The 16593-nt window shown below is 44.4% G+C and overlaps 1 protein-coding gene across 1 annotated transcript in view; it reads left to right on the top strand.

Moving 5' to 3' along the window:
- The window catches only part of LOC130120436 (titin-like), a 236549-nt gene extending 220715 nt beyond the window's left edge, over window positions 1–15834 (top strand). Inside the window, 12 exon segments of the mRNA XM_056288972.1 lie at window positions 336–920; window positions 1179–1481; window positions 1721–2020; window positions 2129–2704; window positions 3001–3306; window positions 3754–4344; window positions 4556–9906; window positions 10036–10192; window positions 10341–10822; window positions 11232–11385; window positions 14092–14362; window positions 14559–15834. Coding sequence (XP_056144947.1) covers window positions 336–920; window positions 1179–1481; window positions 1721–2020; window positions 2129–2704; window positions 3001–3306; window positions 3754–4344; window positions 4556–9906; window positions 10036–10192; window positions 10341–10822; window positions 11232–11385; window positions 14092–14362; window positions 14559–14598 — 9116 coding nt within the window. The 3' untranslated portion in view covers window positions 14599–15834.
- Window positions 15835–16593: the final 759 nt, after the last annotated feature.

The raw sequence follows: 16593 nt of genomic DNA, 5'->3' as shown, positions 1-16593 counted from the left end.
TAGCAAAATGTTTACATCTTAAGCATGAAAGCCCTTGCTCTTAAATGGGGTAGTTTACAATCCCAGTAATGGTAGAATAAGCTTTATTTTCTGGGTCACTAGCATTACAAGCAACTGATAGCAGAGAGGTCAAGGGTCAAAGCCACAGAAGCTATATAAAAGTGACCCAACAGAATACAGATACAGCAGAGAACTCTAGAAGTTTGAGAATTTTAGTGACTTGAAATTGTAACAGTTTCATAATTTCAAAGTAACAGACACCAGTGGACTGCTAGGTCAAATAATTCTTTTATTCAAAAGCACAATTACATTTTCCAACCCTTTGTGATCGCCAGAATCTCCTGACTATGACCTGGAGCTTAAATACAAAGATGTGTACGTGGTCAGACAAGGTGGAGTGGTGAGACTCTCCGTGCCCATCAAGGGTAAACCCCACCCAAGCTGTAAGTGGTCTAAAGACACCGGAGCAGTCTCCAGCAAGGGCATGATCGCCTCCACTGAGGACACCAGCGAATTAGTGATCAAAGGAGCTGAGAGGAGTGACTCTGGAATGTACAGCCTCCTCTTGGAGAACAAGGTCGGCAAGAAAAAGGCCCAGATCAAGGTCAAGGTCATTGGCCGCCCCAGTGCTCCTGAGGGACCACTGGTGTTTGAGGAGATCCGGGCCAGCTCTGTCAAGTTGTGCTGGAAGGCTCCTAGCGATGACGGTGGCACAGAGATCCTTGGCTACATTGTGGAGAGACGCGAGGCGGCCAGGAATGCCTGGTACACAGTGGACTCCAGAGTAACTGACACACAGCTGATGGTCAAAGGCTTGAAGGAGGGAACTGAGTACCACTTCAAGATCACCGCTGAGAACTCCTTTGGCATCAGTGCTTCTCTGAAATCAGAGCAGCCACTGGTCCCCAAGACTCCTCTGTGTGAGTACACATCCTCTCTGTTCATTTGTATGTTTTTCCTTTCACTGATTCATGTCTTTATATCTGTACATTCTTGCCATAAAGCTAATCCTCAAATCCCAGGCCAATTATGCTAAGCACAACAGTAGAAGAGGCTTAAATTTTAAGACTGTCAGAACTAATTAATATTAGTATGAGCAGGTAGAAAAACAATAATATGTACAAGCTGTGACACAAGCTATGAATTAAAATTATATGAATCTCTACTCTATGAAAAAGGTGCTCCTGAGTCACCAAGCACCCCACCAGAGATCATGGATGTCACCAAGAGCTCTGTGGCCCTGGCTTGGTCCCGACCCAAGGACGACGGTGGCTCCGCTATCACTGGCTACTTCATCGAGTACAAGGAGGTGTCAGCTGAAACCTGGTGTCGCCACCAAACCAAGATCACCTCCACCATGTTCACTCTGTCTGGCCTCACTCCTGACTCAGAGTGCCAATTCCGGGTCGTTGCCGTTAATGAAATTGGAGAGAGCGAGGCTGGATCTGTGTCTGATCCTGTTACATGCAAGGATCCATTTGGTCAGTTATGTTTTGCAATTCTATGATAATTAACTTCCTTCGTATCACTTTTCTTATGACAAAGTTAAAAAAAGAGCTTTACATCCAAAACAATTACATAATCTTAATGAAAAATTCGGAAGAAAAAAACTTTTTCAAAGAATAATCCAGGCAGATGCAAAAGCTTCTCTTATTACATTTAAGAAAGAACAGAACTTTTTGAATTGAAAATATTTTATTTCTATGTTTGTTTTTTCCAGACAAGCCAAGCCAGCCAGGTGAGATTGACACAGTGAATGTGATGAACAACTTCATCACCATCCGCTGGCAGGCTCCAGAGTGTGATGGTGGTAAAGAAGTTTTGGGCTACTGGGTGGAGTACAGGAAGTCTACTGAGAGCACCTGGCAGAAATGCAACAAACAGAGGCTGAAGGATAAGCAGTTCACAATGCCCGGCCTGGCCGAGGCCACCGAGTACGAGTTCAGAGTATTCGCTGAAAATGAGACCGGAATCAGTCGACCTCGTAGGACCGCCACATGCATTAAGACCAAACTGAGTGGTAAATAAATTCTTAACATTCTGGTCAATGTTATTCATGTCAGTGAACATGATATGAGATGATAAAATGACATGATTTCTGCAATAAGACCATGTTTTGTAATTGCAGTTGAAACTAAACCAAGTCTGAGGAAGGAAATGGATGAAGTAACTACTAAGCTTGGCCAGCCTGCCGTTATGAAGTGCCAGATCATTGGCAGACCTGTTCCTGAGATGAAATGGTACCATGCTGGTAAAGAGCTGGTTGAGTCCCGTAAGTACGAGATGAGCTCTGATGGCCGCAACCACTCCCTGTCGATCATGACTGACCAGCAGGAGGATGAGGGAGAGTATACCTGCAAAGCCATCAATGATGCAGGAGAGGCTGAGACCACAGGTGTGCTGGTATTAGAGGCCGCGCCGCAGTTCCACCCTGACTACCCACTGAAGGACACTTACTACGCTGGCCTGGGAACCACGCTGCGCATCCACGCTGTCTACGTCGGCCGCCCTGAGCCCAAGATCATGTGGCTCCATGGGGCCAAGACCCTGGAGAACACAGAGGACATTAGCATTGAGACCACGGAACACTACACTCATCTGATCATCAAGAACGTGCAGCGCAGAGTCCATGGAGGAAAATACAGGATCAGACTGCACAACCACTTTGGCAGAGCTGATACAGCATTTAATGTTGAAATCTATGGTATGTTTGAACAAATACATGTATGTGCTTTGGACATAAAGTGGATGCAGAATATATAAAGATGCCATGTAAGCTCATATACTGTTATTCTTTAAAATACTTAATACACTAGTATATAGTATAGCATTCATTATTTTATTCCTAATAAATGATCAAAGTTTTACTTTTCACCTAAATCAATCTGTGTTTTTAATACAGGATGTTTACAGAGGCCACTTTTGTCATTTTACTAATATGGTAACTGCAGTTTATAAACAAAGCCCCCATAAGTAATACTGATGGCTTTTTTTTTCCAGACAAACCCGAAATGCCTCAGGGCCCCATCGTCCTGGATGCTCTGCTGAAGAATTCTGTCATTATCAGCTGGAAGGCTCCCAAGGACAATGGTGGCACCATGATTACCAACTACATCGTGGAGAAGCGTGAGGACAAGGAAGGTACCGAGTGGGAACTGGTATCGTCATCTATCAATGGCACTTCGTGCCGTGTACCAAACCTGATCGACAGCGCTGGATACTTCTTCCGTGTATATGCTCAGAACCGCTATGGTAATAGCGAGCCACTGGAACTGACTGCACCAATCCTCATCAAGAGCCAACTGGGTGAGTTGAGTCAACATCTTTTTCCTGCAATCACTACATTATAGGAAATACTCTACACAGAATATTCGTCATATATTATTTATTGCATTCAGCTTTTTACTTCTCTGTCCATATTTTACCTTGTATAGTTTTGTGTCTTACTTTAATAATCCCACAATGTAAAATTACTGATATGTGAAAACCTTTTTGGGAAAATTAAAGACTAATATTTTAACATGTATTAATACTATAATATATTTATGAATAAAATATGCTGTAGTACAATGGAGTAACCTTAATAATTCAGTGTTTTAAGGAAAAAAATTACAAAACCATTGTGAAATTTATTTCATTATCGCAAACATCCTTATTTCAAGAATGCTTCCAAGCAAAGAGAGTTACACGGGGCACATGCAAGGTAAATGAAAACAATGATTTCTAATGTACCATCTTATCTTCCTGTCACAGAGAAACCATCTCCACCTCTGTCACCTGTTGTCTCTGGAATTACCAAAGACTCCTGCGTCATGTCCTGGAAGCCTCCCATCAGCGATGGTGGTTCCAAGATCAAAAGCTACTGTCTTGAGAAGAAAGAGAAGAAGGGTGAATGGAGTCGAGTGACAGCCGATGAGATTAAACAGACTGTGTTCTCCGTGAAGCGGCTGACTGAGGGCACAGAGTACATTTTCCGTGTGAAATGCGAAAACCTTGGAGGAGAGAGCGATTACAGTGAGGAGACTGCTCCCATCATTCCTGCCACAGCAGTCGAGGTTCGAGCTCCTGCCTTCAAGGAGGAGCTGAGGAACATGAGTGTCAAATACAAGAGCAATGCAACCCTGGTCTGCAAGATCACAGGACAACCCAAACCCGTGATTAAATGGTTCAGACGAGGCAAGGAGATCCACTCTGATGGGAAGAAGATCAAAATCCAAGAGTTTAAGGGTGGTTACCATCAGCTGGTTATCACTGAGGCTGATGAGGAAGACTCCACTGTGTACCAGATCAGAGCCACCAACCAGGGAGGCTCCATCTGTGCTACAGTATCTCTGGATGTTGAAGGTAAACTCATATAAAAATATTCACTTAAGTCATTTATAATTACATTCAATAAAAGTTTGTAATTACACTATTGACTAAATTTAATATACTCCATTTTTAAATGATAAAATTATTTTATTACATTTGTAAGTAAGTACATTTAACCTACAATTGACTTTTGCGACAGTCCATGTTGAGATTGAAATGATTAAGGTATTTTTCTTGCTCCTAGTTCCTGCCAAGATTCACCTACCAAAGAACCTGAAGGATAAGGAAGCCATCCCTGCCCTGCGTGGAGAGGTGGTCAACATCAAGATTCCATTCAGTGGCAAACCAGACCCAGTCATCACATGGCAGAAGGGACAGGACCTCATTGACAATAATGGCTATTACCAGGTCATTGTCACCAGATCGTTCACTTCTCTGGTCTTCCCCAATGGAGTGGAAAAGAAGGATGCTGGTTTTTACATTGTCTGTGCCAAGAACAGATTTGGTATCGACCAGCAGACAGTTGAGCTGGATGTGGCTGACGTGCCTGATCCTCCACGTGGTGTCAAAGCTAGCGACATCTCCAGGGACTCAGTTACACTCAACTGGGTTGCCCCAGCTAATGATGGAGGCAGCAAGGTCATCAGCTACATCATAGAGAAATCCCCCACCACTGCAGAGAGATGGGAACGCGTTGCCCAGGCCCGTGACACTCACTACACCGTCATCAACCTATATGGAGGAACCAGCTACCAGTTCAGAGTCATTGCAGAAAATAAATTTGGCCAGAGTGCGCCATCTGAAACCAGTGGCCCTGTCATGACCAAGGAGGACAAATCCAGAGTCTTGCTGTATGACAAGGAGGTTGATGATGCTGGCCATGTGGACAAAGGCAAAACTCCTCACTCCAGTGCAAGCAATGTGCACAATAAATATGCCATTGCAGAAGAGCTGGGCAGGGGACAGTTTGGTGTTGTCCACCGCTGTGTTGACATCAAATCTGAGAAGACCTACATGGCTAAATTCTTCAAAGTGAGGGGAGCAGATCAAGCCATTGTTAAGAAGGAAATTGCAACACTGAATATTGCTAAACACACTAACTTCCTCCTCCTTCATGAGTCCTTTGATAGCCCCGAGGAGCTGGTGTTGATCTATGACTTCATCTCTGGAGTTGATATCTTCGAGCGCTTTAACACAGCTGACTTTGAACTTAATGAGCGTGAAATTGTAAACTACATCAGGCAAATCTGCTCAGCTCTAGAGTTCCTGCATGCTGAGAGCTATGGCGTCTTCGACATCAGACCTGAGAACATTGTGTACACCACAAGAACCAGCTCTAATGTGAAGATCATCGAGTTGGGCCAGGCAAGGCACCTGACTCCTGGAGAACAGATCAAGATTCAGTATACCATAGCTGAGTATGCTGCTCCTGAGATCCACCAGTGTGACATGGTTAGCTCCGTGACTGACATGTGGCCTGTCGGAATTCTTGCCTATGTGCTGCTGAGTGGCCTCAATCCATTCACTGCTGAAACCAACCAGCAGATGATTGATAACATTTCTAACGCAGCCTACAGCTATGAGGATGATTCCTTCAAACAGGTCAGTGTTGAGTCATTAGATTTCACAGACCGCCTGATCACCAAAGACCGCAAGCATCGTATGACAGCTGCAGAGGCTCTAGAGCATCCTTGGCTCAAGAAAGCTCCAGAGGAGCTCAGCACCCGAATGATCCAGACCAGTAGACATAAGAGATACTACCAGGCCATGGTGAGAAAGGATTGGAACACTGTTGTCTCTGCAGCTCGTGTGGCCAGTGGTGGCTCAATCAGATCCCAGAGAGGAGTCTTTGTTGCCAAGGTGAAGATTGCACCATTTGAGCATGGCCCTCTTGCAGGCCAGATTGGCCATTCAGTTGTGAATGAGGGAGACAGCTTCAAGTTTATCTGCAACATTGAGAACTATGACAGCAACACCGAAGTGACATGGTACTGTGGGGTCAGACAGCTTGAGGCTGGAGATAAGTATGAGATTGAGTATGAGGATGGTTTGGCTGTAATCACCATCAACAAGGTCACCAGAGCAGATGATGGCACTTACAGATGCAAGATTGTCAATGAGTATGGTGAAGACAGTGCCTATGCAGAACTTTTTGTCAATGGTGTCCGATCATACCGTGACTTCTTCACAAATCGACTGGTGAAGAAGGTAAAGCGCAGGGTTGACACTGCTAGAATGCTTCAGAAGCCACCTGAGTTCACTCTGCCTTTGGTCAACCGTACAGCCTATATTGGAGAAGATGTGCGCTTTGGTGTCACCATCACTGTTCACCCTGAACCTCGCGTTACCTGGCTTAAGTCTGGACAGAAGCTTATCCCTGGATACGATGACAGGAAATACACCTTCATCAGCGACAAGGGTCTGTACCAGCTGATTATTCACAACCTTGAGGAGAATGATGATGCTGAATACAGCGTGGTAGCCCGTAACAGGTATGGTGATGACAGCTGCAAGGCCCGTTTGACAGTTATCCCTCGACCCAAACCAGCAGACAACACCCTGAGGCCCATGTTCAAACGCCTGCTTGCCAATGTTGAGTGCAGGGAAGGCCAGAATGTCCGTTTTGAGATCAGAGTATCTGGACATCCCACACTAAAGTGGGAGAAGGATGGCATGCCTTTGGCCTTCGGTCCATCTATTGAGGTAGTCCATGAAGGCCTGGATTACTTTATCTTGCATGTGAGGGACACTCTCCCTGAAGACTCTGGTGTGTATAGAGTAACTGCCACCAACTCTGCAGGATCTGCTAGTTGCCAGGCCACCCTAAAGGTTGAACGTGTCATTCGTATGAAGCAGGAGTTTGAGGTTAGTGAGAAGGACAGGAAGAAGCTGGCTGAAAAAGAAGAAATGAACAAGAAGGTGCGACTGTCCCAGATTCTGGCTGGCACTGACGTCATGCCTCTGCCTCCTGTGGCAATGCAAGCTGTCAGGGAAGCAGCCACCATGTTCAAGCCTGCCGTGACAACCAAGAAGGGTGAAAAGACTGAGGCTGAGGTTCAAAAGGAAAAAGAGGAGAGGAAGAAGAGGGCAGATGAGAAGAGGCTACGTATGCCATATGTTGTACCCACTCCTCGAATCATTAATCCAGCTGTACTGGAGGAGGATGTAGAAATCAAGCACTTCAAGCCCCTCTCTGACATGAAGTGGTACAAGAAGCTGCGTGATCAATATGAGTTCCCTGAGCCCATGGACAAGATAGCACAGAAAAGGATGAAGCGTATTCGTCTCTCACGGTGGGAGCAGTTCTATGAGATGCCTCTGCCAAGAATCAAGGACCATTATAAGCCAAAATGGCGCATCTCTTCTATGACCCAGGATGACCTGGAGACTGTGAGGCCTGCAAGGCGGCGTACTGTTTCACCTGAGATGGAGGCCTACTACAGGATCAGGAGGAGGTCTCTGGGAGATTTGTCTGATGAGGAGCTGCTGTTGCCTGTGGATGAGTATCTGTCCATGAAGCGAACAGAGGAGGAGAGGCTCCGACTTGAAGAAGAGCTTGAACTTGGCTATTCGGCTTCTCCACGCAGCCTCAGCCCTGTTCACTTTGAACTGTCTGCCCTGCGCCCTTCATCACCAAGAAGAATCTATAGTGAAGATGAGGAAGGAGAAGAAGTCAAACGATACGACTCCTACCGTATCCCATCCAAATATGAGGCTGGACCAAGCTTCCTTGACCTGCGCCAGCGTCATGACAGGACCACATACAGACCTCCCAGACAAAAGCAGATGGTTTATGAGGAAAGGGAGGACCAGGAGCTGCTGCGCCCCCACAAAACAGTTCAGAGAATCACATCTTACAAGAGTGAACTGAAACGTATGGAGTTTGATGAAAAGACCAGAGTCTCCAAAAAGGAAAAGACTGTGACTGTCTCCACGGTCTCTGAGGGAGTTGAATCAGAGTACTTGACTTCTGTTGCCTCTACATATATCCCTAAACCAATCAAGAAACCTGAACCAATTGAGCCTGAGAGGAGAATACCTACCTCTGATAAAGCTGCCAAAGTAGTAGAGCCCCTCCCTAAGGTTGATTTCATGTCCAGATATGAGGAGAGAAAGCAGGCTCTAAGATCTGAGAGACGCTCCATGGAGAGAAAGGTGGAGGTGGTGACACAGGCTCCCTTCAGTCTGGACCATGCCCCACGTGTAACCATCAGGATGCGCTCTCACCGTGTGCCATATGGTTCAACCACCAAGTTCACAATGAACATCCAGGCCAAACCTGAGCCTGAGATCAAGTGGTTCCACAATGGAAAAGAGATCCAGCAGAGCAGGAAGTACCACATGACCAACCTGAGTGGAGTTCTGACTCTCCAGATTACAGACTGCGTGACTGAGGATGCTGGCACCTACCGTGTGGTTGTCAAAAATGTCAAGGGAGAGACTTCTGATTACGCCACCTTGGATGTATCTGGAGCAGAATATGCCGCCTTCTCTTCATTTCGGAAGGATGAAGAGCCCCCATCCTCACACCTCCCTGAGATGACAAGGACAGAAGTGTACCATGTGTCCTCCTCTAAGACAGAAGTAAAGGAAATGGTGAAGGAGACTGTAAAAGTTGAAACAACTGCTGTTGTTGAGAAGAAAAAGGAAAAGCCTAGCCTTCCAGCCAAGATCATTAGCAGACCGCAGTCCCTCACTGTGGAAGAGGGAGGCCTTGCCAGATTTGAGTGTGAAGTCGATGGTGAACCAGCACCTTCCATCACCTGGTTGCATGAAGGAGCTGTCATTGGTTCCTCTGTACGTCACCACATCATCTCCACCCAGTACAGCTCCTCTTTTGAGATTACCTCTGTTGAAATGTCAGATGAAGGTAGCTACACTCTGCTGGTGGAGAATGCTGGAGGCAAACAGGAGGCTCATTTCAGTCTGACCATCCGCAAATCCGAATCCAGGGACAAAGTAGTGGCTCCCCCTAGGGTCACTTCCCCGGAGGCCAAGTCCCCTCTTTCCAAGTCCCCTGAACCAATAAAATCTCCCCAGAGAGTAAAGTCACCTGAACCAATTAAGTCACCTCAGAGAGTAAAGTCTCCATCCTCAGCCAAGTCCCCTCTACCATCTGAGAAGGAGAGGATGATGTCTCCACTCAAATCACCAAAGAGAGTGATGTCACCAACTCTTGAAAAGAAGCCTTCCTTCTCAACTGGGCTAAGTGATGTCACAGCAGCCACTGGCTCCCCTGAACCAATAAAATCTCCCCAGAGAGTAAAGTCACCTGAACCAATAAAATCTCCCCAGAGAGTAAGGTCACCTGAACCAATAAAATCTCCCCAGAGAGTAAAGTCACCTGAACCAATTAAGTCACCTCAGAGAGTAAAGTCTCCATCCTCAGCCAAGTCCCCTATACCATCTGAGAAGGACAGGATGATGTCTCCACTCAAATCACCAAAAAGAGTGATGTCACCAACTCTTGAAAAGAAGCCTTCCTTCTCCACTGGGCTAAGTGATGTCACAGCAGCCACTGACTCCATAGTAAAGCTGACAGTGAACGTGTCAGGAGAGCCAAAACCCATAATCTCATGGACAAAAGATGGAAAGGTATGTAGATAGTTGAACTTTGCATCAAACAAAGAGAAATCCATGACAGATTGCTATGATGGACTTTGGAGAAGTTTATAATAACTTGTATGACCTCAGATATGACAAAATGTTCTTTACCATCGGTAGGTTCTGTCTCAGGGTGGAAAGTATGAAATCTTTGAGGAGCACAGATCAGCACATCTTGAGATCTATGAATCAGAGATCTCTGACAGTGGTGTATACACATGCACTGCTACCAGCAGTGCTGGAGCAGTGTCTACATCCTGCACAGTCATTGTAAAAGGTAAGAGAGACTATTTGGATTGACTTGCTGTATAGAAGAATGCAAATGATAAACTTGTTTAATCATCTTTTCTCGACCCATAAAAATTGCACAAATACAGAAATATGCACATGACACAAAAATGGCACTTCTGTACTTCTGTCCACAGGCTCCAAAACAAAAACTGAAATCTCGGAGCAAATTATGAAAAAGGAAATTGCCCACGAGGAAATTAAGTCTTATACACAAGAAGTCAAGGCCTCCCACAGCCAGATGTCCATCACAGAGGGTCAGTCTCTGACTCTTAGAGCCAACATCTCTGGAGCTTCTAGTGTCAGGTGGATCCTGAATGGAGTAGACCTGGAAAACTCAGAGCAGTACAGATATGGAGTGTCTGGGAATGACCAGACCCTGACCATAAGGTCAGTCAGCCAACATGAACAGGGAATAATCACATGTCAAGCTATGACAGAGCATGGCCTGGTGAAGTGTCATTTTGACACCACAGTCTCAGACAAGTGCCCAGATGCACCCCACTTCCTACTGCGGCCAAGATCCCAGAATGTGAACAGGGGACAAAATGTCAAATTCACATGTGAAATTGCAGGAGAGCCTTCCCCTGAAGTGGAGTGGCTGAAAGACAACATACTAGTAAGTACATCAGATTTATTTTGGTGAAATAAAGTTGAATCAGTTCATCTAGACATTTATTAGGAGATACTAAAACCTTCTCCCAATAAAAGTTGTGTGCATATGAACTGATTTAACTTTCTGTGATTTCCTTACCTGGATTATTGAGCATGCATAAAGATATTTTGATGTTTCACATTTGACATAAAACAAGCCATTTGAATAAAACAAGTATGATTAAAAGAAATGTCGTTTAATTCCAAGATCACACATTTTATTTGGTCAGTATTGTCCATTTTATAAGATAAAAATATCCAATATTAGGTTTGCGAGAAAGTTTCACCTCTGTATGAAAACTGACATTAAGGAAAATTCATATGAAGGTCAGAATATCCAATGGAATTTGACTGAATTCAATCTCTCTTTGCAGGTATCTGTTACATCAAATCTGAGGCTGAGCCGCTCTAGGAATGTGTACACATTTGAGATATGTGAGGCCACAGTAGCAGACAGTGGGAAATACACAGTAAAAGCCAAGAATCAATATGGACAGTGTTCTGCAACATCCTCTCTCAACGTCATCTGTAAGTTTTGTTCTGCACTCCAATTAAATATTCTATTCTTAAGTGTGTTCAATAGCTTGGATACTTTGCTTTGTTAAGTAAGAAAGAAAAGGGTTTATTTATATGGCACCTTTTTAAAATGGTTACAAAGTGCTGCACAAGATACAGATACAGAAAAAATAACATACACATAGTTATACAGAAAAGTAAAACTTACAGCCCCATTACAGAGAAGGCAAGTGGATTTTGAGAAGTTTTTTAAAGCTGTTTACAGACTTGGCTGATCTAACGGAGGGAAGGGGGAGACTATTCCAGAGGGACGGGGCCCTTACAGCAAACACACAGCCACCCTTGGATTTGCGGAGGGAGTGGGGTATAAATAAGAGACCGTGGTTGGAAGATCTGAGTGGCCTAGAGGTGGATTAAGGATGCAAAATTTTTGAAATATATAAAGGGGCGAGACCATGTAGGGCCTTCCTTATATGATAAGCGGTACCCTGAAGTCTATTCTATAATTTACTGGGAGCCAATGAAGGGATGCGAGGATTGGTGTGATGTGGGATCTAAGATTGGTATTGGTTACCAGCTTGGCTGCAGTGTTTTGCACGAGTTGCAAGCAGGACAGGGCTGCTTGGCTGAGATAAGTAAAGAGCGTTTCAGTAGTCAAGGTGTGAGAAATTTAGGATATGGATTAGTAATTCACAATCTGTGGTTGATAGCATTGATTAGATTTTTGCAATGTTCTGGAGTTGGAAAAAGTAGGTTTGCACAAGCTTTTTATATGTAGGTCGAAATTCAGATTTTGGTCAAACAGTACACCCAGATTTTTTGAGGAGGGTTTAACATTGGTGGCCAGAGGGCCGATACAGGGTTTCACTTGAGACAGACTTATTAGGACCAATAAAGGAGAAACTCAGTTTTATCTGAATTGAGCTGAAGGAAATCGAGTGACATCCATTCCTTAATAGCAGCCAGGCAGTCATGAAGGATACCAATATTACCCATATCATTTAGCTTAGCTGATAAATACAGCTTCATGTCACCAGCATAGCAGTGGTGAGAGATGCAATTGAACTGGCTAACCAGATTGCCTAGAGGTAACATGTAGATTGAGAAAAGGATGAGACCGAGGATTGAACCTGCAGAATTCCACAGAGTATAGGAGCAGTTGAGGACACAAAGTTGTCTATGGCAACCTGAAACTTCCTGTTGGACAGATAGGACGAGAGCCAACTGAGAGCAGAGCCTGAGATACCAACCCACTTATTTAAATGTTCAGCCAAGATGGGGTGATCAAAAGCAAATCAAAAGCAGCAGTTAAGTCAAACAAGACCAGGATAGAATGTGGAATTTACTGAAAATGTTGTGTCCTTCGATGACCTGAAGGAGTTGCTGTGCAACGATTTTTTTCAAGAATTTTGGAGATGAATGGAAGTTCTGAAATAGGTCTGTAGTTATTTGATAGGGTTGGATCAAGGGCAGGTTTTTTTTTAATAAGTTGGACACCAGCCAGAGGTGAGACAAAGATTAATAATGGAGAGCAAGCTAAGGCCCAGGGTAGGCAGGACCTCTATAAGGAATTTGGAGGAGATTACATCTAAAAGACAAGAGGGCAGGCGCATATGGGATACAATGTCAATGAGGTTGTGCAGAGAGATGGGGGAGAAATCAGACAAGAGAGTAGGACAGTAAACTGATGAATCGGGGGGAATATTAGCAATGTTAAAATTAGAACAAATGTTATGTTTTAAGTTTCTTTTCTGTTAGAAACTTGAATTGTTCACAGGAGACATCCTGTTTTAACTAATTTTTAGATGTAAAACACTTCATGGACCTGGATTTTAACTCAGTCTCTCCCACAATCTTTTGATAAATGTTAAGTATTTCTGATGTGCCAGTTTTGCTTTTCTGGGTTGTTGGTTAGCTAAAAAGAGGATTCAGACGAGCTAACTTTAGGCTCTGTTGAACAGCTAGCAAAGCATCTATTTTACACTGTCAGTGTTACGTGTCTGGTCAGGATATGATGTAAATGATGTGTCATGTTAATACTAGCCCTACTTCCAATTACAAACTGCAGACAATGATCCTGTCACATTACAGTTGTGCTTCACACCTGTGATAATGGTAGGACGTCCGGGTAGCGTGGTGGTCTATTCCGTTGCCTACCAGCACGGGGCTCGCCAGTTCGAATCCCCGTGTTACCTTCGGCTTGGTTGGGCGTCCCTACAGACACAATTGGCTGTGTCTTTGGGTGGGAAGCCGGATGTGGGTATGTGTCCTGGTCGCTGCACTAGCGCCTCCTCTTGTCAGTCAGGGTGCCTGTTCGGGGGGGAGGGGGAACTGGGGGGAATAGCGTGATCCTCCTACGTACTACTTCCCCCTGGTGAAACTCCTCACTGTCAGGTGAAAAGAAGCGGCTGGTGACTCCACATGTATAGGAGGAGGCATGTGGTAGTCTGCAGCCTCCCCGGATCAGCAGAGGGGGTGGAGCAGCGACCGGGATGGCTCGGAAGAGTGGGGCAATTGGCCAGATACAATTGGGAAGAAAAAGGGAGAAAAAATTCCCAGAAAAAAAAAAAGTTGGACATCCAAGGTACTCGGGCAACACAGTTCTTACTATTGAAGATATTCCATCCAGTACTGCGTAGTGAATGGAATATGTCTGCCATGTAACAGCCATGAAACATCATGTTGTTATTCATGTGCTTTTCATTTGCATTGTCACAGCTCTTGTTGAAGAACCAACAAAAATGATTATAATGGAGCAAAGAGCTTCTGGTGCTACCAGCATGCAAGAAAGTATTTCTGCTTCTTCGGTTCATATGGAGGCTGCCGGTTACAGCAGCTCTCATTCTGCTGCTGCTGAGATTTCATTTGAGAGCATGTCAGCGACTAGCATGTCCGCCATGATGGCTGAGTCAATGGTTACTATGAGCTCCAGCAGCAAAATGACGGAAATATCTACTCACTCACATGTAGAGGCCTCCTCCACCCTGAGGTACTGCTACAACTACTTGCCCTTACAACTGTTGTTGACTGTGATTGTAAGTGGCTCTTGAGTAATCTGAGCATCTTGGTAAATAAATACAATGTAATGTCTGGAATGAAGTGTTTGTGTTGTGTGTGTCTGTTTTCTGATGATGTTGCAAAGATACAAAATGCTGGAGATATGATTATCTACTCTTTGATAACAGGCCCTCCATCAAAGATCAACACCCTGGAGATCAGTTCTAAGTCAGACAAGTTCCTGACAGCATCAGAGAGGACTCTGCTTACCGGGGACTTGACGATGCTCAGCATGTCTGCAGTGAAGGAGAAAGATACTGGAGCCAACACCCGCCAACTGTCCAGCGAGCTCAGCTTCCCATCTGCAGCTGCTAACCTTCACATTCGGTCCATGTAAAGAAAGCAAAAACAAAAACAAAACATCAAGTAATCTCTATTCCCATGTCCCTCATTCACAACCTTCTTATTTATTGAATTAGCAAAAATAATCCTTGCTTGATGAAGACCTGGATTTCTGTTCTTGTAAATATGAACTATTTTTATACCAAACTTGACATTAATTTATGCCAAACTAAAGTCTAAAGTTGTTATAGAATGTGCCATAATGGAAAGTTATGACTTGAGATTTTTGAACCACTTTTCTGTGACATGTACATAATGTATATAGCCGAATTTAACGGTTATGAAAGAATGTATGCAGTTATTTATGACAATATTAACTGAAACAAAATGAAACTGAATGTTTGAAAGGAGAAAGTTTCACTTGAAACGAATACCCTGGAGAACTTAGAAACTAAAACACTGTGCCTCAACAAGAAGTTGAAGTCTTAAGATTGCCTCAGCAGGTAGAGAGGCTCCCTGTTGATGTTATGAACCAGAATCAGAGACAATGTTATTATGTGCACACCTCTGTGCAGTATTAAAATATGAATTGTAACATGGGCATAAGACCCTGACTGCTGTTTACTTTACCCTCATGTTAAGCAGCAGGAACTGGTCTTGTGTTCAGACTGACTATGTCATACCACAAGTTCAATGACATGCTCACGGTGCGAGCGGCCTGCACTTTGGGCTTCTAATTATTCTATGTGCACTGTTTCTGGCAAAGGACAGTTGGATCAGCTTTACAAAAGTAACACCTCCTGGCCATAAACAAACAAAAGTCAATGCAAGTACTTCTTTGCAGAAGCAGTGCCACCTCGGAGGATGACTCGGTAACGTGTTGTGTGTTTGAGTGTGTTCTTAGATTTTAGTAATTTCACTTTGTCACTAGTCAGGGTCTTCACAAGCCGACTCACCACAGAGATTCCATCTCCTGTGAAACAAAAAAGACTTAAGTTGTGTTGTTGTTGTGCCCTGCACTTTGATTCAATTGATCTGTTGATGTAGAAGTACCATTATAAACATCCTCCTTGAGTTTTGTGCATTACTGATTTAATAAAGCATGATTTCAGCACTACAGAAGCTGTCTCGTCTTCTCTGTGTGGCCTGTCCTTCTCAGTTGTCTGCTGTATCTTCATGATCATTCTCACTATCTTTACCCACACCATCTGACAGACAAAACAAGGAATTCAGATGTGTTGTGTAGTCTGTAAAATCTCTTAAATGGTACAATGGTGTACCACCACAAGGTTTGGGTAAAAAAAAAATAAAGAAAAAAGGTGGCTCCTTTAGGAATCATGACTACACACACACACACACACACACATACAACCACTCCTCTGTTCCATCCACAGTCACACACATACACACACACACACACAAACAACTACTTCTCTGTTCCATCCACAGTCACACAAGGTGTTCCCCAAGGTTCTGTACTCGGCCCACTCCTTTTCATCATCTACATCCTCCCTCTTGGTCAAATTCTCCGCCATTTCAACTTGGACTTCCACTGTTATGCTGATGACACCCAGATATACCTCAGCACCAAATCCCCTCACAATCCACCCCTCTCTCACATCGACTCCTGTCTGTCTGCAGTTAAAGTCTGGATGCAGCAAAACCTCCTCAAACTCAACAGTGACAAAACTGAACTCCTCTTCATTGGCTCCAAGTCCACTCTCAGCCAAATCAACAACCTTGCACTCACCATCGATGGCACTACTGTCTCCCCTTCCCCCCAGGCACGCAACCTTGGTGTGATCCTTGATCCCACCCTCTCCCTTGAGCCACATATCCCCCAAATGGTCAAACCCTCCTTCTACCACCTTCGCAACATTG

Source organism: Lampris incognitus, chromosome 11, assembly GCF_029633865.1.
Source record: "Lampris incognitus isolate fLamInc1 chromosome 11, fLamInc1.hap2, whole genome shotgun sequence".
NCBI lineage: Eukaryota > Metazoa > Chordata > Actinopteri > Lampriformes > Lampridae > Lampris > Lampris incognitus.
This window is presented reverse-complemented; position numbering and strand designations above follow the sequence as displayed.